The sequence below is a fragment of the Podarcis raffonei genome, chromosome 11 (assembly GCF_027172205.1).
Source record: "Podarcis raffonei isolate rPodRaf1 chromosome 11, rPodRaf1.pri, whole genome shotgun sequence".
NCBI lineage: Eukaryota > Metazoa > Chordata > Lepidosauria > Squamata > Lacertidae > Podarcis > Podarcis raffonei.
In genome coordinates this window covers 58,788,899-58,808,593 of record NC_070612.1, presented here as the reverse complement: position 1 = coordinate 58,808,593, position 19,695 = coordinate 58,788,899, and the positions used below count along the sequence as shown (strand labels likewise).

At 41.3% G+C, this 19,695-nt stretch overlaps 1 protein-coding gene across 1 annotated transcript in view; it reads right to left on the bottom strand.

The window, feature by feature from the left end:
* TUT7 (terminal uridylyl transferase 7) overlaps window positions 1-19,695 on the bottom strand; it is a 41,558-nt gene that overhangs the window by 15,383 nt on the left and 6,480 nt on the right. Inside the window, exons 3-14 of the mRNA XM_053408861.1 lie at window positions 18,661-18,839; window positions 16,986-17,102; window positions 15,285-15,462; window positions 14,464-14,552; window positions 13,126-13,177; window positions 10,765-10,834; window positions 9,172-9,298; window positions 7,357-7,476; window positions 6,155-6,289; window positions 4,325-4,505; window positions 1,257-2,407; window positions 533-683 (exon numbers count right to left, since the gene is read on the bottom strand). Of these exons, the coding sequence (XP_053264836.1) occupies window positions 533-683; window positions 1,257-2,407; window positions 4,325-4,505; window positions 6,155-6,289; window positions 7,357-7,476; window positions 9,172-9,298; window positions 10,765-10,834; window positions 13,126-13,177; window positions 14,464-14,552; window positions 15,285-15,462; window positions 16,986-17,102; window positions 18,661-18,839 (2,550 nt within the window). The remainder of the gene's footprint in view (window positions 1-532; window positions 684-1,256; window positions 2,408-4,324; window positions 4,506-6,154; window positions 6,290-7,356; window positions 7,477-9,171; window positions 9,299-10,764; window positions 10,835-13,125; window positions 13,178-14,463; window positions 14,553-15,284; window positions 15,463-16,985; window positions 17,103-18,660; window positions 18,840-19,695) is intronic.

Below are 19,695 nucleotides of genomic sequence, written 5' to 3'. Positions count from 1 at the left end.
TTACAACTTATACACCTACATTTTTGGACAAAACGTTTGCGATTAGACGGTATCTTATATTGTGGTAAGCAGTGATGTAAGAACAAAGACATATACTTTACATTTTATATTAAATGCTAGTTAATATACAACTTCCCAATGAATGTGTATTTTAAAAGTGTTTCGTGGGTTTTAAGCAAGTACGCATTAGTGTACAGCCTCATCAGTGGACCTGGTTTCGAAACTGCCAAATAGTTGCAAAACAGTGAGGGATGGCATGATTGGCAGCAGAGAAAACTGCAGGTAGGCAGAGGCACTTAATTCTTCCAACTACTTCCAACTTTCTTCTGCTCTCATCTTACAACCCTACCTCCAGAAATCATTTCCTCCAGCAATCTGCAAACACACTCCCCAACTCTAACATGGCAGAAGATTGTTGAGTGGAAAATAGCCCAATTTTGGGAAATACTAAGAAAAATTACTTGACCCTGTTTGTTTGTACAAGTATTAATTTCCAAAAACTTTCAACCAAAATGAAGTTCAGTCAACTTACTATAACACTGGATGCACACTTGATCCAAAGTATTTAAGAACTTGGGTGTTAATGGTGGCAAAGGGTCTAGCTCAATTTTTTTGAAGTCTTCTGGGCAGTCCCTCTTTAGATGACCTTCTCGCTTACATAGGCTACACACAACTGTAGGTGACTGTATCAAAGAGAAAGGAAGACATACTTAAAACTTTTCTTTTCTCTGAGCTAAATTACACTCTCAAGCTTGCTAAATGATAAGTTGGAACAAGGCCTGGTAGGAGACAGCAAACATCACCTAGCTTAAAGTATAAATGGGGAGATAATGAATATATCTGTTATCAGGAATGGCCAGGCTATGGTTAACGACACTCTCTGTACATCAGTAACAGCTTATCATATTATACATGTCTGACTGCAACTTCCAACTGTCATGTCATACTGACCGTGTTTAAAGCCTGCCATGCTATTTGCTCAAACCTGTGAATATTTTGACATGTGGAAGAAACTCAAAATAACAGTCAGCTTGATTATGGATTGTAGAAATTATAATGCATCAATGGAATTTTTTTATTTAAAAAACAAAAAAACTTGTTCCTCTAGTCCCGATTTATGACTCTGGAATTAAATGACATTTGTGGGACCAAAGACACAGCCTCTAATGTAGATTAGTCCTGCCTCTACAGATTAACATGCAATGGAATGAAGGAACTGCAGCATAAATAGTATTTTACAATTTAGATGTTATTACCTTGCCTTTTGTGAAAGAGTATTTATTAAACTCATAGAAGAAGTCAGATTTGCCACATTGATCTATGAGCATGTTGCTTTCCAAAGACGCTTCTTTTTCAACATTATCTTCTTTATCCAAATCTGCCCTTGGAAGTTCATCTGCATTCTTCCTAAACTCACTGTCTTCATATTTGACAGAAATAAACAATTCTTCCTCTTCCGATAGAGGCTCTTCAACGCCAGATCCAGTGTATGTGTTATCCAGCTCATCTTCAGTATTGATAACATTACCAAGTTGTCTCTGGTTTATGATACTGTGAACTTCCTCCTCTTCTTCTTCTTCCTCCTCCTCCTCTTCTTCCACTTCCTCCTCCTCCGAATTATCCATTTCAAATACTTGCTCCTGGATTGCTGGTTCCAGTTTGATCAGGGAATCATCCAGTTCATCAGTTCCTTCTGTGCTCTCTGCATCCATGTCAACCTTATCGTCTAGTCCACCGCCGCATTCTGAACCAAACCCGTCAAGAGCAGCTACTGTATTCTGATAATTCTCCATATCGGAAATGCTGTCAGTTTCAACATCATGCTCACCAGCTGGAACGGCAAGGTCTCCACTTTCACTGTCTTCATCCAAACCTTGATTGATACCCAAACGTCCCTGCCATTTTCTATCCCGTTCGTGCCCATCTTCTTCTTCCTCTTCATTTCCACTCTCTGTCTCCTCACAGCTCGGTTTATATTCCTCATTGTCGCCTGAAATAAATTCTTCAATTATGCAGTCTGAGTCCTCATGGGAAACACCTAAATGCTCTATATCATCTGCCAACTGCTCTTCCACAAAGCTTTCAGCACCAAACACCTGAGAAGGATCTAACGCAGGTTCCTGAGGAAAATAAGAACTTTTCACGCTAGCAGTTACACAGCTGTCCATTGGCGATTTCTCTGCCTCATCATGTGCATTTTGTATGTCAGGGATGCCAGGTTTAGGAGCGCTCTTCTCCGGCTCTGACAGTACCAAGGATTCAGCAGGTCTCTTTTGGTTGTTTTTTGTACTTTGTTTATGGGGCAAGGCAAAATACTTGTAAGTTGCCCGTAAGCAGTGAAGAATGTATTCATAAACTAGTTGACTATTAAGGGTTCTTGCCACATTCCTCTTCACAGAGTAAGGATCTGGGGGAAGCAAGAGTCAAAGTCAACTATAACTTACTGAAGGTGTTACGGTAGGTCTTAATATTATCATCCCCACCCCCCAAGGTCTAGGTGAATAATAAGATTTCCTCTTGGCACTCAAAAGATCATAAAGGAGGCATCAAGTGTGCATCTCTGGGAAGCCTCTCTCTATAGCAGACACCCACTTCACAGATTTATCTATCACATCTGAGGCATGAATAAAACACACTTAAAGCCACATAAACAGATGGCTATTAAAAACCCACAGGATATACTTCAATCATTGAACTTAAGAGAAAGCAATGAAGCTTTTTAGTCAACAGCAAGCTACAGAAAGCAGGAGTGGCTAACCTTTAGCCCTCCAAGATCCCATTGAGAATACAGCTGCCACCAGTCATGACCATTGGCTACTCTGACTGGGGCTGATAGTTGAGAATCCCAATACAATAAAACCTGCCCACCAGGTGATATGGGTCATTATGCCTGGACTGTGAAATTCCGCTCAATGCCTCATTGACAATAGGTCAAAACATTTTCATTTAGGTGAGCATGCTTGTTGAGTCCAACTGCCCTGGTTTTGGGGGGTGCTACTGTTACTGTTCAAAGGGACGCGGGTGGCGCTGTGGGTTAAACCACAGAGCTTAGGGCTTGCCGATCAGAAGGTTGGCGGTTCAAATCCCCACGACAGGGTGAGCTCCCATTGCTCGGTCCCTGCTCCTGCCAACCTAGCAGTTCGAACGCACGTCAAAGTGCAAGTAGATAAATAGGTACCGCTCCGGCGGGAAGGTAAACTTTGTTTCCGTGCGCTGCTCTGGTTCGCCAGAAGCGGCTTAGTCATGCTGGCCACATGACAGTGAGCTGTATGCTGGCTCCCTCGGCCAGTAAAGCGAGATGAGCGCCACAACCCCAGAGTCGGCCACGACTGGACCTAATGGTCAGGGGTTCCTTTACCCTTTACCTTACTGTTACTGTTCATGGAATGTGGTTATTACTTGAGTTTATTCTGCTTTTGATGGTTTTATTGTTTTATACTTGAAACTGTAAGCCATCCTGAGGGTCTCCGTAGGGATGGAAAATAAGAAAACTATTTTCATGAAATAGATCTTTATCAGAAATATTTTGCAGCAAATGATTCTCTCTAGGAACTACTTTACACAGCTGCTTGAGGTGAGGTGGGGCGGGGGTGGGGCGTAAACCACCTAATCTTTACCTCCAAGTGATGCAGTGATAAACTGCTTACTGCATTGGCCCGGATATAAGCCACAATTTTTTTTCTAAATTCCGGCCATGAAAAGTTAGTGTGGCTTATATTCGGAACCTTATCACGCGGCTCCCCTCCCCGGCCCCCGAAGCAGCCCAGGAGCGCGGAACGAAGACGTGTGTTGAGATTCTTGCATTGCACTGGGTTGGACTAGATGGCTCTGGAGGTCCCTTCCAACTCATGACCAGCAGGTGCACAGAGGTGGCTTGCCACAAAGAACCAGTAGTAATGGAGACCAATGTAAAGGCATGCTCAGTGAAACTGTTGTTCCATGCGCCACGGCCAAAACCAAGAGTCCTTAGACAGTCGTAATGAACACAAATAGAGAAACAACAAAACAAAACTTAGTCTGAGTCTTCTCAGCTGTAGCTAATACTGACAGTAAGACCTGTTTGGAGGGTTTTAAGCAGAGGTTGGATGGGCACCTATCATATATGATTTAGCTGAGATTGCTGCATTGCAGGGGGTTGGACTAGATGACCCCAGGGTCCCTTCGCGCTCTACAGTTCTTAGATTCTATGATTTGAGTGGTACCTGCTTAAGAAGAATGTCAAAAGGGGGGGAAAGGATAGTCTGCTTTAAATGCCAAACAATACACATTTCTCCAACAGGTAATACAAACCGGACCTTCCTGCAAACGAGCTACTTTCAAATACCTTCCACAGCAATCCGCTTTTTAGGCCAGTCCTTCGATTCACGAGACACTTTTTCTTTGAGGCGTATGCTAATGACTAAGTCAGCCAAATTAAACTCCAGGGCGTAGAAACGAAGCAGTTCAACCCAGAGCTGTCCAACTGGGACTAAACATTGATGATCCGAATCAAACACTAAAGGAACCTGCCAGTTAAAACAAAGGCTGGATTATCTGATTTGCCTGGCATCTGCACTCCAAAGCTGAAGAAGAGAAGAAGAGTTTGGACTTGATATCCCGCCTTTCACTCCCCTTAAGGAGTCTCAAAGCGGCTAACAATCTCCTTTCCCTTCCTCCCCCACAACAAACACTCTGTGAGGTGAGTGGGGCTGAGAGACTTCAGAGAAGTGTGACTAGCCCAAGGTCACCCAGCAGCTGCATGTGGAGGAGCGGAGATGCGAACCCAGTTCACCAGATTACGAGTCCACCGCTCTTAACCACTACACCACACTTTGGCCTAGATTTTGAAGATTTAAGTTCAAGTGAAGTACAGTGGACCCTCGGGTTACATACCTCTCTGGATACGTAATCTTCGGGTTGCGAAAGTGGCAAACCCAGAAGTATTTTTCCGGGTTTCGCCGCTTGCGCATGCGCAGAAGCACTCTGTATGCCACACACATGCACAGAAGCACTCTTATCGTGCTGCACACGTGCACACAAGCGGTGCCTTCTGGTTATGGATTTTTGGGGGGTGCACGAACCCCTGGAATGAATTAAATTTGTATCCAGAGGGTCCACTGTAGGAGAAAAAGAGCTGTAATCTGGAATTTACCATATATTCCCCTGTACTGTATTTGCATTCATCCACTGTCATGCTGGGACCAAGTAAGCATGCACCCCAAATGAGCCCACCAGGGGAGCGAGCAGGTGGCCTAGGAAGGCCTTCCCACACTGGGGAATGAAGGGAAGAAAGCCTTTCTCCTCTTCGTCTCTCCCTCCCCGCCACTGTCACCAAGGAAAGGAAGTCTGCATTTAAAAACAGCAGACTTCCTTCTCTGGGAGGCAGCAGAACAGCACAGGCAGATGAGGGGGAGACTTGCTCCCCTTCACCCACCACCAGTGGTAGCAGGAGAGCACAGGGGTAGGCAAGCTGTGAGGTGATGCTTCTTTTGGCCAAGCTGTAAAGCTAAATGGGTGGAGGCAGCAGCCCCTAGACAAGGGCTAATAAATTTGCAGCTGTATAGTGCAACCTTGTACTCAGATCTGCAAGATGTACAAAAAAATCATGGGATTAGATAATACCTAAGTATTTTAGGCACCCAAAGACATACAACAGAATTTCTATCTGACATTATTACAGCTGGAAGTACAGTCATACCTCTTGTTATGTTTGCTTCAGGTTGCGCGTTTTCAGGTTGTGTCCCGCGGCGACCCGGAAGTAACAGAAAGGGTTACTTCTGGGTTTCGCTGCTCGCGCATGCGCAGACACGCAAAATGATGTCACACGCATGTGCAGAAGCGGTGAATAGCGACCCGCGCATGTTGCGTTCTGCTCGTGTTGCGAATGGGGCTCCGGAAGAGATCCCATTCGCAACCAGAGGTACCACTGTAATTGACTTCAAACATCAGATTATCAGAGCACAAGCTTCGTTAGACAGGATCTACCAAATATTTTGACATAATTCTTCAAAATCATCAGACAGTACCTTCAACAGACATATGTATAAAAAAAGTGTTTGAGGCAATATAAAAAACAGCAGAATAGTTTCTTGTTTAATTCTAGATTGCTGCTACTTTTTAAAAATAAAAGTGTGTGAAGGGTTTAAAACTTAAATTCCAGTCTTAAAATTGATACCTTTCCCCGCTTAGGAGAAGTTTCCTTTGAAGAGCCAGGATCCTCGACAGCAGGATTGTGCTCCCAGACCACAATGTCATCTTCAACTTCTTTTAGATTGAAGTTCACTAGTTTGTTCAATGAAAACCCTCCAATCTAGCAACAGGGGAAGAGAAAATGATTAGAAGTCAAATTCCTCTCAGCAAGCTTCCCGTGAGTCTAGGATTATCCCCCCCTGAACAGTCACTGTCCACTAAGACCCACCAAGCTTCATAAGAGACTATAAATTTTTCTTCCAGTTCCTCATCGCTTTGCACATACAAAGTTCTCTCCTCTGACATTACTTTTGCTAGTCACATGGCTTATAGATGACCTGGAATTTTTCTTATGAGCCAATACTGCTACCTTAATGTTTTGCTTTATGTCTGCCTTTCTTGTTTTTTTTCTTGTTTTTTTCCTTAAACCCCCCCCCCCACACCCTCACCTTCCTAAAATTGCACTCAAGGTAGCTTGTCAAGATCATCTATAGAAATACAATAAATAATCTAAACATATAAAAACAGGAGCCAAAATAAAACTATTGTTATAGGAGGAGTAAAATCTTGCACAGGTGAACGGGTCGACTCTTCAGAGACTCTGGACCCAAATAGTTGAGGGTGTTAAAGTTCAACATCAGCACTTTGAACTGTGCTTGGAAGATATGGTCACCATCACAATCCCTGTTAATAACTCCATCACCATGTTCTGAACCAGATGAACTTGGGATTTCATCAACCTGAATACTGTGACGTCATCTGCTAACCTCACTGTTCCGACAGAGACAGACAGACAGACTCCAGGTAATTTATTAATTTAAGTAGCACTAGTATCAATGCAGGTCCTTGTGGGACCTCACTGTTAACTCTCTTCAACTTAACAATTTGGAAGAGGGTTTTTTTTTTTATCTTACATCATAACTGCTAGTTCACCTAGGAGTCTTTGGTAAAGAAGTTTCTTCAAAACCTTTAGAAACCTCATATAATATCTGAAAGATCAGATGTGAATTGCAAACCATCAGATTGGGGTGTATTAAAGCTGTGCACGTAAGGAAAGAAAGAGGAAACATTTGAGCTTGTGGAACTCAGACGATTGTCTAGATGCTGCTACTGTTTGAAATGCATTCTTTCTCTCTCTTCAATACTTTTTATAGAAGTTTCAGAAACCTTTATGCAAGGCACGCTTACCCATGATCCTAAATATACAGGCAGAAAAGGTTCTTTCCTCTGTTGCAGAAAGAAAATGACCATTAAAGCAAAGACATAAGGTGGTAAGCCACCCTCTTCAGGACGATCTGCACAACAGAGCTATAAGAAAGGAAAAGGAAAAGAAAACATTCATTGAAGAGCACTGTCAGCAAGCTTCAGAATCCTATTAGATGTGGCCTGCTGTTAAGGGAATGCTGCTATAGTATGGAGATCTTAAGCACCCTGCAGGCTCACATCCTTCTATGTCCCCCACTTTTGATGTGTGAATTCCCCCACATGGCTTTTATGTTTAGAGTAAAGATAGAGAAGTGTTACATATGAACAGGAATTTTCACTCAGATAAAACTGTTTGCAAACCCATGTCTATCCAAGCTAGCCAAGCAGCATTGTAGCTATTAACACGCTACCATTATCAGCTCTGAAAATGAACAGAATGGGAGAATTTGCGCATCAGAGGAGGGGGAGAGGAAGGTGTGTGAGCTCAAAGAGCACCTCCAATCACCTAACTGTGATTATGATATCAGGAAACATATCAGGAAACTTCAGTGGACTTCGGTACTGGGTACAGATCTCGGATCCCTGATTTGAGTTTTTTTTTTTTTAAAGGAGGTAGGAAACATGGCTTTGAAAGTTTGGGCAATGGATTTTAGTGGACAAAAATAAGTGTGCTGACTTTGACTCTGCCCATGAATAGTTATGATCACACATAGCCAGGATTACAACAGAAGCTATCTGTTCCAACTTATGTCGTGCCTTATGAATACTTCTGTGCTTGGTTAGATATAGATACATAGGTAGAACAAGTCTTACCTCCAGGGTCTTGTCTGATTTGAGCCAAAAATCTCTTAACAATCAGGAGAGGTATCACTTGAAGCACCAAGCTATATATAAAATAGCTAAACTTGAAGGGGCTGCCTCAGGTTTCTACCATTTTCCAATCACTTGCTATGACTATTGTTTCAGAGTTATAGCAAGTTGGAGGCCACACAAATTCTTCAGAAAGAAGTATGTTTCCTAATCCAATATTCAAATGCTACTAAACCGAGTTCAGGTGTTGGAAAATTTAGCTGTGATTGTCTAAAGCTAACTTTCCCCCCATGTTTAAGAAACACATTATTTCAGATAGAGTGGCTGGGGAAACCCAGCCAGATGAGCGGGATATAAATAAGAAATTATTATTATTATTATTATTATAGTAGCTGGCATGCAACATTCAATCATGAATGCAGAAAGGCTCAGCTAGCTCCAAAGCGTTAAGTACATTTGCTTAAATTAATTATATATACAGAATAAAGTTTTTTAAAAATTAAAAGACAGAGTACACATTGTACACACAACCTTAATCATGGCCAGTGTTAGAAACTGAGATATGAAAGCTAGGAGCTACATGGCACTTTAAACCGAGGTTATGGGCACAACAACGGAATGTCTAGGTGTGCTTTTTAATAACAAGAATACAAAGCTGAAGATGAACGAACTGCAGCTAAAATATTATGTTCATTGTTCACATGGTCTAGGTCCTTTCCCTGCTCCCCCCCCCCCAATATTCTTAAGAGGGTCTCTTCTCCAGTCTTCAGAGTAGCTGGAAGTGGGGAGGCAGAAAAAGGTCCTCCTTTCCTTCCACTCTGCAGTTTTAATCTGAAATCTTAGGTGCAGTATTGCGCCCAGAGCTCAGAAACTGCTCGAGCTAATAAAATTCCCTGTCGCAAAATGCGCCTAGAACAATGGGATTTTTGAACACTGATCATGGCAAACAATGTAAGTATTTGTGCTTTGCTACAAAGCCAGACTTACCTTGGCCCAGTGTCTAAAGGCAATTACCAGGGCCACAAGAGGAGGTTCTAGTTTTCCTAGTTTAGCCAAGTGATTTGTTGTCAGCCAAGCGTTTTCATTCCCAGCACTTACTCTGCAAACAAGGCCACTAAAATGATAAAAGACAGATATGTAAAAACCATATTTTCACTCCCTAGGAAAAGCAAACTAAGGGTAGAACTGGAAATGAGTGGATACCGCAGAAAACAGCATTTCCTTATTTCTCCCAGAAATGTGGCAGAAATAAGCAAGATATGACATCATGACAACAATGTTGGTGCATCACATGCTCTTCTACTAAATGTTATTCAGGAGGTGAGGAAGTGGAACAGCCGTGAAACTGGTATTTTCAGTGGCAGTCACTGAATGGGTGGTTCTAAAGACTTAAATCACAGCCGCCATGATGTTTTTTAATTCACAGATGAGATACCTGCTTGAAGAGTGAGATTTTTCTATTTAGAGTTGAATCAGGCGGTTGGATTAACATGCAATAACAGGGGCCAGTGTTCCATATATAACAATCACAGTTGACATACTTGGGAATTATTGGATCCTAACTTATGTTTGCTTTATTGTTGTATGAAAGCTCATTTGTATACTATGGTGAATCCTCATTAGCAGGGTTTCAGGAAAGACAGGCTAATGGACTGTCATCCTATCAAGGAAGTAGCTAGAATAATTTCTGCTTAAATGTCTGTACTGAAGCTATAATATATACATTATGACTGCATAAAACTCACTTAATATGACGTGGATTATGCTTAATTGCAGTCATTACTTGCATTAGCCTTCTAACAGATAATTATGCTTTGGAATAGCACTTTAATGACTCTTAAAAACTACATTAGCCTACTTTTTAATAGATGATTTACTTACTTCAGTTGGTAAACAAGCACTATGTAAATGTAAACCATTCAATTATGCTATGGCTCTTATTAACATATTAATAAACTGTAACAGCTTTAAGTAAGTAGTGCTATGTAAATGGTTAGAAAAATATACCAGAGTGTAGTCCTTTCCTCTTTTTAATATTAAAGTTGTGCCAGCTGTTCTTGATGTTTCTCATAGCACAAATATGTCTATTGAGAAGTTCTGAGTTCAATGGGGCTTACTACCAGGTAAGCAGGGACAGGATTGAAGCATTGGGGAGATATCCAACGTTAGTCATATTCAGAGTAGTCCCATCAAAGTTAATAGACCTAAGTAACTTAAGTCACAAGTCTACTATGAGCATGACTTAGCTTGATATTATCTTAGTAAGACCCTAACCCTAAACTTATTTACAAGAAACTACAGCTGGGATAAGGCTTTATGCTTGCATCACATGTGGAAATTGCTTCTTTTTGTTTTGTTTCTTTTGCCCTTTGAAGGCAAGGGTGCAGAACTGACGTGATTCTTAGGGCACTGATGAGAGTGGAAGGAGCAGTCCTTACTGTTAGATTCTAATTTGTTTGCTCACATTACTATGGGAATCAATGATTTGGAATGATTTAATACAGAAGCCAACAGAGATGTGTGGATCTTTAATTTACATTGTTCAATACTATACACACACACAAATTTGCTATCAGAGACCTTTGTTTTTCTTTGCACACCACCACAGGCACTCTAGCATGGAAATCTGCATCAACATCAACAAAAGATTCTAAGAAGGGGAAAAAGAAAGCCACATTAATCATGGTACTGAAGAAAAATAAGATGTAAAAACTGTCTCACACACAGAAGAGCAGAGGAAAATCTACTCCCTTGCTGGTCTTTTACATTCACATGTATGCAGTTTTCATGTGACAACTACAGTCAACCCTTTGATGCTATAATGTGCTGGTTCTCCTGATAAATACCTCTTCAATACATACAGGGTTCAGCTGTCAGTGGGCAAAACATTTGCCCACATGAATGGAGCTTCAGATGGTCATCTGAATCCATTCTTAAACTGCAAAAATTAAAGACCAGAAGAAACCCTCTAATGATACTAATAAATAAAACTAGTCAGCAACAACAACAACTGTTCCGCTTAAGCCACACAAACCCATGGGCCTGATCCTTCACAGCTTGACCAGTGGTTCAGGCCCTTAAAATGAGCGATGGAAATGCAGCAGTGTTTGCCTGTTCTTTCTCTCTTCTGAGTAAGTAAACAGACATTTTTGGGCACAATATTATCTCTGCCATATTAAATCTAATATTTGAAGACTAAGGTATTTATCTAAGTTTCAATTTACACATATATTTTTTTCTTCATTCTGCTTCTGTTAATTACCAAGGTATTAAGAAGGGCCACCAACTACCTGTTTTTATAAGCATAATGGAAACAGGCAAATGAATATCTTTATCCAGACATGAAGCTTGGTCCACATGGTGCTGATTAGGTGGCTGAGCTTGAAAAAACACCCGTAAAGCAATGGCTCAGGAGTAACTGCTAATAGTAATCATAATAATAATTTTATTAATTATACCCCGCCCATCTGGCTGGATTTCCCCAGGCACACTGGGCAGCTTACAGCAGATCTAAAAACATCAAGCGCTAAAAACCTCCCGATAAAGGGGTGTCTTCTTAAAGTTGTGTAAATCTCCTTGACATTTGAAGGGAGGGTGTTCCACAGAGAGGGCACCACTACCAAGAAGGCCCTCTGCCTGGTTCTTTGTGGCTTCACTCCTTGAAGTGAGGGAACCAGCAGAAGACCCTCAGAGTAGGAAATCAATGTCTGGGCTGAATGATGGGGATGGAGACGCTCCTTCAGGTATACTGGCCAAGGCCATTTAGGGATTTAAAGGTCAGCACCAACACTTTGAATTGTGCTCGGAAACTGGGAGCCAATGAAGGTTCTTTAGGACCTTTTTAATGTACTTATTAAAGATGTGGAAGTATGTGGCAAGAAGGCAAACCATGTTAAGATAATTGACAGGCAAACAGAACCAACAAAATGACTGGCGAGACAAGTCTACGGGCTATGCTTACACTCACAATAAAATGTGTGGCTTAGTAGTACACAGATTGTACTTACTGATCAGTTTGTATAACTGACACCCCTCTTGGTGTATAAAAAATCAGGAACAATTGTTTCAGATAATGATGCACCAACTAGCATTAAATGCCAAGGACTGCCCGTGTTACAAACCTTATTTTAATTATTGGTATTCGTTAGCCAATCTGCTTTATTCGGGGTTCTTAAAAATAGTTACAGTAGAGTTTTGTCCACCATCTTAATGCAGGTTTTGGGGTGAAGTGGCAATTCCTGATTCTAGCCTGTGGAACCAGCAGTCAATATTCCAGATAAATCAAGACAGAGTACAAGGATCTAAGAACCTAAGAGCCCCCTGTATCAGGCCCATGTGGTCCAGTATTCTGTTCTCACAGTGGCCATCCAGACATCAGATCACTTCCATTTTCCTTCAATCTTCCCTTATAAACCATCTCTTTTAGCCTTTTCCTCATATCCTGAATGAAGCCTTAACAACAAAGAGTTGATGGGTTGCGGTTGTGTATGGCCAAGTGCATACTATAGAGGTGTTGCCTCTTTTTCTGCTACCTAATACATGCTAACACCTAGGCCCCATCAGCTCTAAGAAACATTTGGCTATACTTTTCTCCTGTAGCCAAAATTTCTGGGGAGCCGTTATGATCCATATGATTCCTCCATTCTTTTTCTCAAGCTATGGTTTGTTGGGCTTTGGATGAGCTGCTTTGAAAGAATTATAAATCAACCATTCCAATCCAGACGTCTATCTAGTACCATCTTCCACCACTGTGCTAATACTCTCTCCTCTTAGTTGCTGTATGAAAATAGGGACAATGGCACCAATCATTAGATACAGGCAGTCCTGTCCACTGCCTACCCTCAAGAGATATTTGTTTGGTGCTACTTGCACAGAAATGACATTCTCACCCGATGTGGGTGAGGACATGGCTAAGTCGAGATATGAATGAATGGGCCTTACCACTATTCTTCAGGCTCTCTTGTACAAGTAAGAGAACATCTGGTTGGGACATCTATAAAGAACAGCAAAACAAAAACTATAAAATTTTAACATTTACTGACGTTATTATTTATTTTGAAATATTAGTATAGTACTTCATGACATTTAACTTGGGAAAACTAGCTGCCTGGTGGTACTTTAAAAAGAAGAGGTGGCTTTAATGCTAAATAAATAAATAAATAAGACCAGACAATCATTCAGGTCATGTATCCACAGCAGTGACCTGTAATCAGCGGAGGAATGACCGCTGGGGAAATATGCAGAAAGAAGAAACACCATGGTACATCTGTGTCAGCACAACCAGACACCCTCACTTGCCCCAGCTGCAACAAAACATGTCTTTCCCATATCAGTCTCACAGCCACAGCATGAGCTGTAACTCTCCAATGGTTTGAGACACAAGATCTACCCACCCGGGAAGAATGGCAGATGAAGCTGATGGACTACATGGAATTGGCGGAAATGACTGGCAGAATCCGAAACCAGGGAGAAGAGTCGGTGGAAGAAGATTGGAAAAAATTCAAAGTATATTTACAGAAATACTGTAAAATTAATGAATGTTAGAAGGATGCTGGAATGAAGCTACATGGTTTTAGCAGAAAGGTTATAAAGAACTAAGTAAAAATGATTGTTAATGGGCCAAAGTGTAAAATTTAAGGTCAGATTGTGTTAAGATAAATTATAGAACAAAAATTGAGAAAGATGGAAAGGATTTGCTGAAATAGCTAATTGAACTAGAATACAAAAAAGGGAGGTGTGAGGAGGTCGATGAAACAAGTAAATGAAAGATAAAAGATATGGAAATACTGGACATGTTTTTAAATGTTTTTCTTTTTTTTATTGTTCTGTTGTATTGTTTTTTGCCTTTTTTTCTTTCCTCTTTGATGTATTGTAAGGTATTGTTTTGTTCTGTTTAACTTTTCATTGGTTCTTTTTTTCTTTTTCTTTCTGTAACTATTAAATCTCTAATAAATATCATTAAAAAAACAAAACTCTCCAATGGTTTGACTCTTCCACTGTCTCTGGAGACAGATGGATGCCAACCAATAACCATATTAAAAAAGAGAATCTCATTAAAACCTTAGTTCACATCAATAGTTATTTAAGGTTTTGTATATGCATCTTTGCTATGCTTTGCTTTATAAACTGCTCAAATTTATAACTTTCCCAGAGCTGTACGCATGCACGTTGATTTTTATAGTACCATTATGGCTGCTATGAACCATGTAAACTTAATTTGGCAGCAAAGCTGCTAGAATCCCCTTTATACAATATTTCCTGAAGAAAATGATTACTTACATTAGCTGGAAACTGGATATCTAGATTTACATCTGAGTTTTTGAAACCAAATCTGCTGCAAGAAGAGCCATACAGTCTTAGAGAACAATCTATAGTGAATGAAAATGGAAAATTTCAATTTGAAATGCAGAACAGGGGAAAATACTTTCTTCTCCACAAAGAAGTCTTGACCAGAGCAGATCCAGGAATAACAGGAGTTTACACTCCCCACATCCATTCCTGGTTAACCTATGTTCTATCCATGTTTAAAGGACATGAATATGAATCTGATTTAGCGATATTTAAGCACTGCTTATTTTTAGCCATTATGCTGGCTTCTCCTTTAGCAGTTCATCTATTTTACAGCGCTGGGTCTATATTTTGCATCAAGTAACTAAGATACTGGGACGCGGGTGGCGCTGTGGGTAAAACCTCAGCGCCTAGGACTTGCCGATTGCATGGTCGGCGGTTCGAATCCCCGCAGCGGGGTGAGCTCCCGTCGTTCGGTCCCAGCTCCTGCCCACCTAGCAGTTCGAAAGCACCCTTAAGTCAAGTAGATAAATAGGTATCGCTTTATAGCGGGAAGGTAAACGGTGTTTCCGTGTGCTGCTCTGGTGCCGGTTTCGCCAGAGCAGCTTCGTCACGCTGGCCACGTGACCCGGAAGTGTCTGCGGACAGCACGGGCTCCCAGCCTCTAGAGTGAGATGAGCGCACAACCCTAGAGTCTGTCAAGACTGGCCCGTACGGGCAGGGGTACCTTTACCTTTACCTTTTTAACTAAGATACCATGGAAATACAACCTGGATCACCATTTGTTAAAGACAATTATAATAAAATGTTACCTGGCAATTTCTGATGCAATACACTTTCCATGGCAGTTTTAACTCCAAGCCGTTGTTCCAAGTCTTCATTGTTTAAACCAAACTCTTGCACTACTTTCTCAATGGCAACACCAATAGCTTCAATCTGCAAAGGCGTTGGTGGAGGTAGGGCAGTCAGCAGTTGTTGTTCTTGCTTTTCCTTTAGAGATAATATGCAAGAAATATATAATTTTTTTCTCTCAGAATCATTTTAATAATGTAAAAAGTACAGTTTACCTACTTTTATTTCTCCATATTATTTTGGGGTTTTTTTTGGGGGGGGAGAACCAATTCTAATGTCCCTGCAAAGAGCATTTCCAAAAGTATGTCCTCTTACTAGCTAAAACATCACAGATAATATTTACTCAAAGAAAAGCATTTCTTGTGCAAGAGAAACAAATGTAAGAAGACGTACTATGTTCTCCTATTTGTATTGTGGTAGTAATGCGCATAACAGTTTGCAGAACAAAAAGGTCCCTAGGTAACCCAAGGAGCTTACAACATAAATTCAACGTTGTTTAGAAAAACGACAGCAAGGGTAACAGGCATCAACCTGGGAAGCCAGGTGCCAAGAGAAAAGAAAGGTATTGAGATGGTAAAAAAACCCACCAAAAAGAGGAGGGCAAGGCAGGTCATCTTAAGCAGGGGATTTCAAATCCATACCTTGCGTTTCCTGCTCATGCCCAGATCCAGCATGAACCAATTGCCCCAACTTGAAAGGCTTCCACAACCTTGTCACTTTCTGATCTTGGCTCTCTTACCCAAGTACATCCCTGGCTGCAACATTCGTTCCTGCGTTTCAACCTCCCTCAGCTTCCTCAAGGTCTCTGGCTCCCACAAATGGCTTTGCTATTTTCCCCTTGCGCCACCATCCGAAGACATCTTTTCCGGTAGGGATTTGGACTGCTGAGTCAATAACTTTTCTAATCAACTCCCTAGAGCAAGCATGGGATGTGGGTGGCGCTGTGGGTTAAACCACAGAGCCTAGGACTTGCCGATCAGAAGGTTGGCAGTTCGAATCCCCGCGACGGGGTGAGCTCCCGTTGCTCAGTCCCAGCTCCTGCCAACCTAGCAGTTCAAAAGCACGTCCAAGTACAAGTAGATAAATAGGTACCACTCCGGCGGGGAGTATAAACGGCGTTTCCGTGCGCTGCTCTGGTTCGCCAGAAGCAGCTTAGTCATGCTGGCCACATGACCCGGAAGCTGTACGCCGGCTCCCTCGGCCCATAAAGCGAGATGAGCTCCGCAACCCCAGAGTCGGCCACGACTGGACCTGATGGTCAGGGGTCCCTTTACCTTTACCTTCAGAGCAAGCATGGCTCACCTGCTTCAGCCCAAGGACTGCATTAGCTGGTGGGTCCTCCTCCTTTGGCTGCAGGCCACTTCCTCTTGCACACACATGCAGTTCACAACATGCACCTATTACCCCTCCCTGCTTCATCTCTATTGCTCCCTCCCCACTAGTCATAGGTCCCAAGCACAGAACATCCTGCCCCGAAGCAGGGAAGGTTGGAATAAGGTTGCTAAGAGGGGGCAATGTAGGGGCCCCCATGTTTAGCTGCTGCTGCTCATCAGCTACCATACTGACATGTGATATTTTGAGCTTTCTCTTAATAATCTGCACAACACACACAAACAAAACCCTTGTAATGCTTCTATAGCTCTGACCGGTCACTGACTCACCTTTATGTTTTTCTTGTGTCTCTTTTCTTTTATATGCTTATGAGCAAAAGCCACCGACTCAATCAAAGTATCGCATAATTTGCAAGTATATTTGGCTGTTGGGTAACTTCGAGGGCGCTAAGGAGAACACAATGTATTAAAATGTATTGATTTTAATTTATTTATTTCCTAAAATTTATTTACCGCTCGATTGTAGAAAACAACAACTTCAAAGTGGTTTACAGAAAGATTTCAACTGTAATTTAAAATGCAGTCATAACTCGAACGCCTTGGGAGTCTAACATTCTGGCTCCCGAAGAATCAAAAACCAAAAGTGAGTGTTCCAGTTTTTGAACGTTCTTTCAGAAGCCAAACGTCTGACGGGGCTTCTGCAGCTTCCGATTGGCTGCAGGAGCTTCCTGCATGCAGCCAATCAGAAGCCGCGCTTTGGAAGTCAAATGTTTCGGAATTCACGCAGACTTCCGAAACAGATTCTGTTCGACTTCCGAGGTACGAATGTATACAAAAAGTTTAAACCACAATAAAATAGACTAAAACAAATCAAAGCTTCTACAAATATATCATTTCACAATGTTCCTGTCAAGACGAGTCACCTGGACTCAGAGTCAAACCATTTGTCAGAAAACATCTAGGATCATTTAAATAGCACTGAGAACTAGCATTTCAGTCCTATAGGAAAGCTATGATACGTATCTCCATTCATGCTGAACGGACCTTATTTCCAGTTCACTTAACAGCATGGTCTTTCCTGCACAGGCATGATACTCATATTGAAACATCTAAGTACTACCTATTAAATCAGGCAGCTCCCCTGACTCTAAAAATTGCTTAAGGTCCAATAACGTGCCTTTGATTCAGATTTGAAATGATTTTTACATATTCATTCCTTGGGCCTAAATCTGAGCTGCACATTGATTGCTTCACTATCTGTGATGACAAGTGAGAATTTTATTAATAAAAATTACCCAGACATTTCATATTCCTGGATCAGCTCAACATTTAAGTTATGTTAATGATTTTGTTGTGTGATTGGAATTTTTACCAGAGACTATGGATATGAGAGCTAACCACTTCAAAGGGATTCTTTCCTTGAGAAGAGAGGGGAGAATTAGACCTCTTGACGGACTAACTCGCAACACACACCCTCCTGAAAGTGTCTGCAACCATACAGAGATGTGACTTTTAAGAATAATCTGGGTAAGCCTTCCCATTTTTTTATTCTAGTACTTTGGCTTATGATGTTTAATATGAATTACATCAGATCATCAGTGTATCACAGAAATGGTAAGAATAAGAATACTTATATAGCATTCCAGCTCTTTAGATTTTCTACCTATTGACCATTTTGCTGAATGTTAAAAAAACCTTCAAATATAAATACAGTACGTCTACTCTGCCCAATGCAAGATTCATTAAACCCAAGTAATAAATTACAGGTATTCATCCAAATTATTGCTGCTCATCATAATGAACAAGCAGCGCTATCCCCTTGTAAGCATTTTCAAATACATAAAAGTAATCTGTGGTTAAACATGTTCCTTGCTTTCCCAAGTCCTTTCCCACCATTGTTGCTCTTCTCATTTAGCAAGCATATTCCTAACTGGTATTCTTCAGTACCAATATTTGCACATTTCACCCCAAAACAAGAATATATATACATTGCAGAAATAGCTACCTTCCTCAGCCTGTAAATGAAGTCTCGCTTAAGTCGTTCTTCAGCCTGTTGAAGCCCTAGCAATTCTTTTGCTGTCAGCAAAGACTCATCTATAACCGGCCCATCCATATCCTCCTCTTGATCGTTTTCTTCTTTTCTTATCCGTCTTGATCTTCTTGGCTTCCTATGTTTCTTTGTTTCTTTTGAACAGTTATTAGAACAAAGTTGCTGTAAGTGCACGGCACAAATAACGACTGTGACCTTAGTGCATTTCCGCACCTAAACAAACCATCGTTGAGAAACCATTCAAGCTTCAGATGGAATCTACAGTTGCGATGCAAAAACCCTTGAGTTTGCAACCCAACAAGGGAAGGCACAACATAACATAAGGCACCTAGAACATGAAAAGATGTGCAGTACAATCCAATGCCCCCATCGTACCCAGCAAGACTTCATTGGCAACCCTATCCTTTGCTCACTTACCTGGGAGTAAATCCCTTTGCCCTCTCACTAGCCATATATAAAACTTTGCTGTTACTGTGCATAGGGTTGCAGTCTTAAAGTATCACTGCTTTTATCTTCCTACAAATGCCGTTTTGGGAACCTTTTTAATGTACTTATTAAAGAAGTGGAAGTACGTGATAAGAAGGCAAACCATGTTAAGATAATTGACAGGTGAACGGAACCAACAAAATGATGAAGTACATTGTTATGGAGTGGATTTTTTATTTGGACTCTAATGCCAATAGGGTTGCTGTGGTCCCCAGAAACTGTCTGGAATACAGTAAGCCCTCAACGTACACTGGGGTTACTTGCACTTAAAGCCAAAGCTGCATATGGGTGGGACTGCCAGTTTCCCCCTCCCCTGACGCCTGTCCCCTTTTTTAATTTTTAAAAATTATTTGCCAAGCACATAGAGCTGAATGCATACAAGTTAAATGTGTGCAAGCTGTCAGGTTTACTGTATTTGCAAACCTTTTTTTGCCATGTAAACTACTTCACACTCTGTGTACTCCTCAACAATTATGGGGTCGTCCTGTGTTGCCCTGTTTTTCA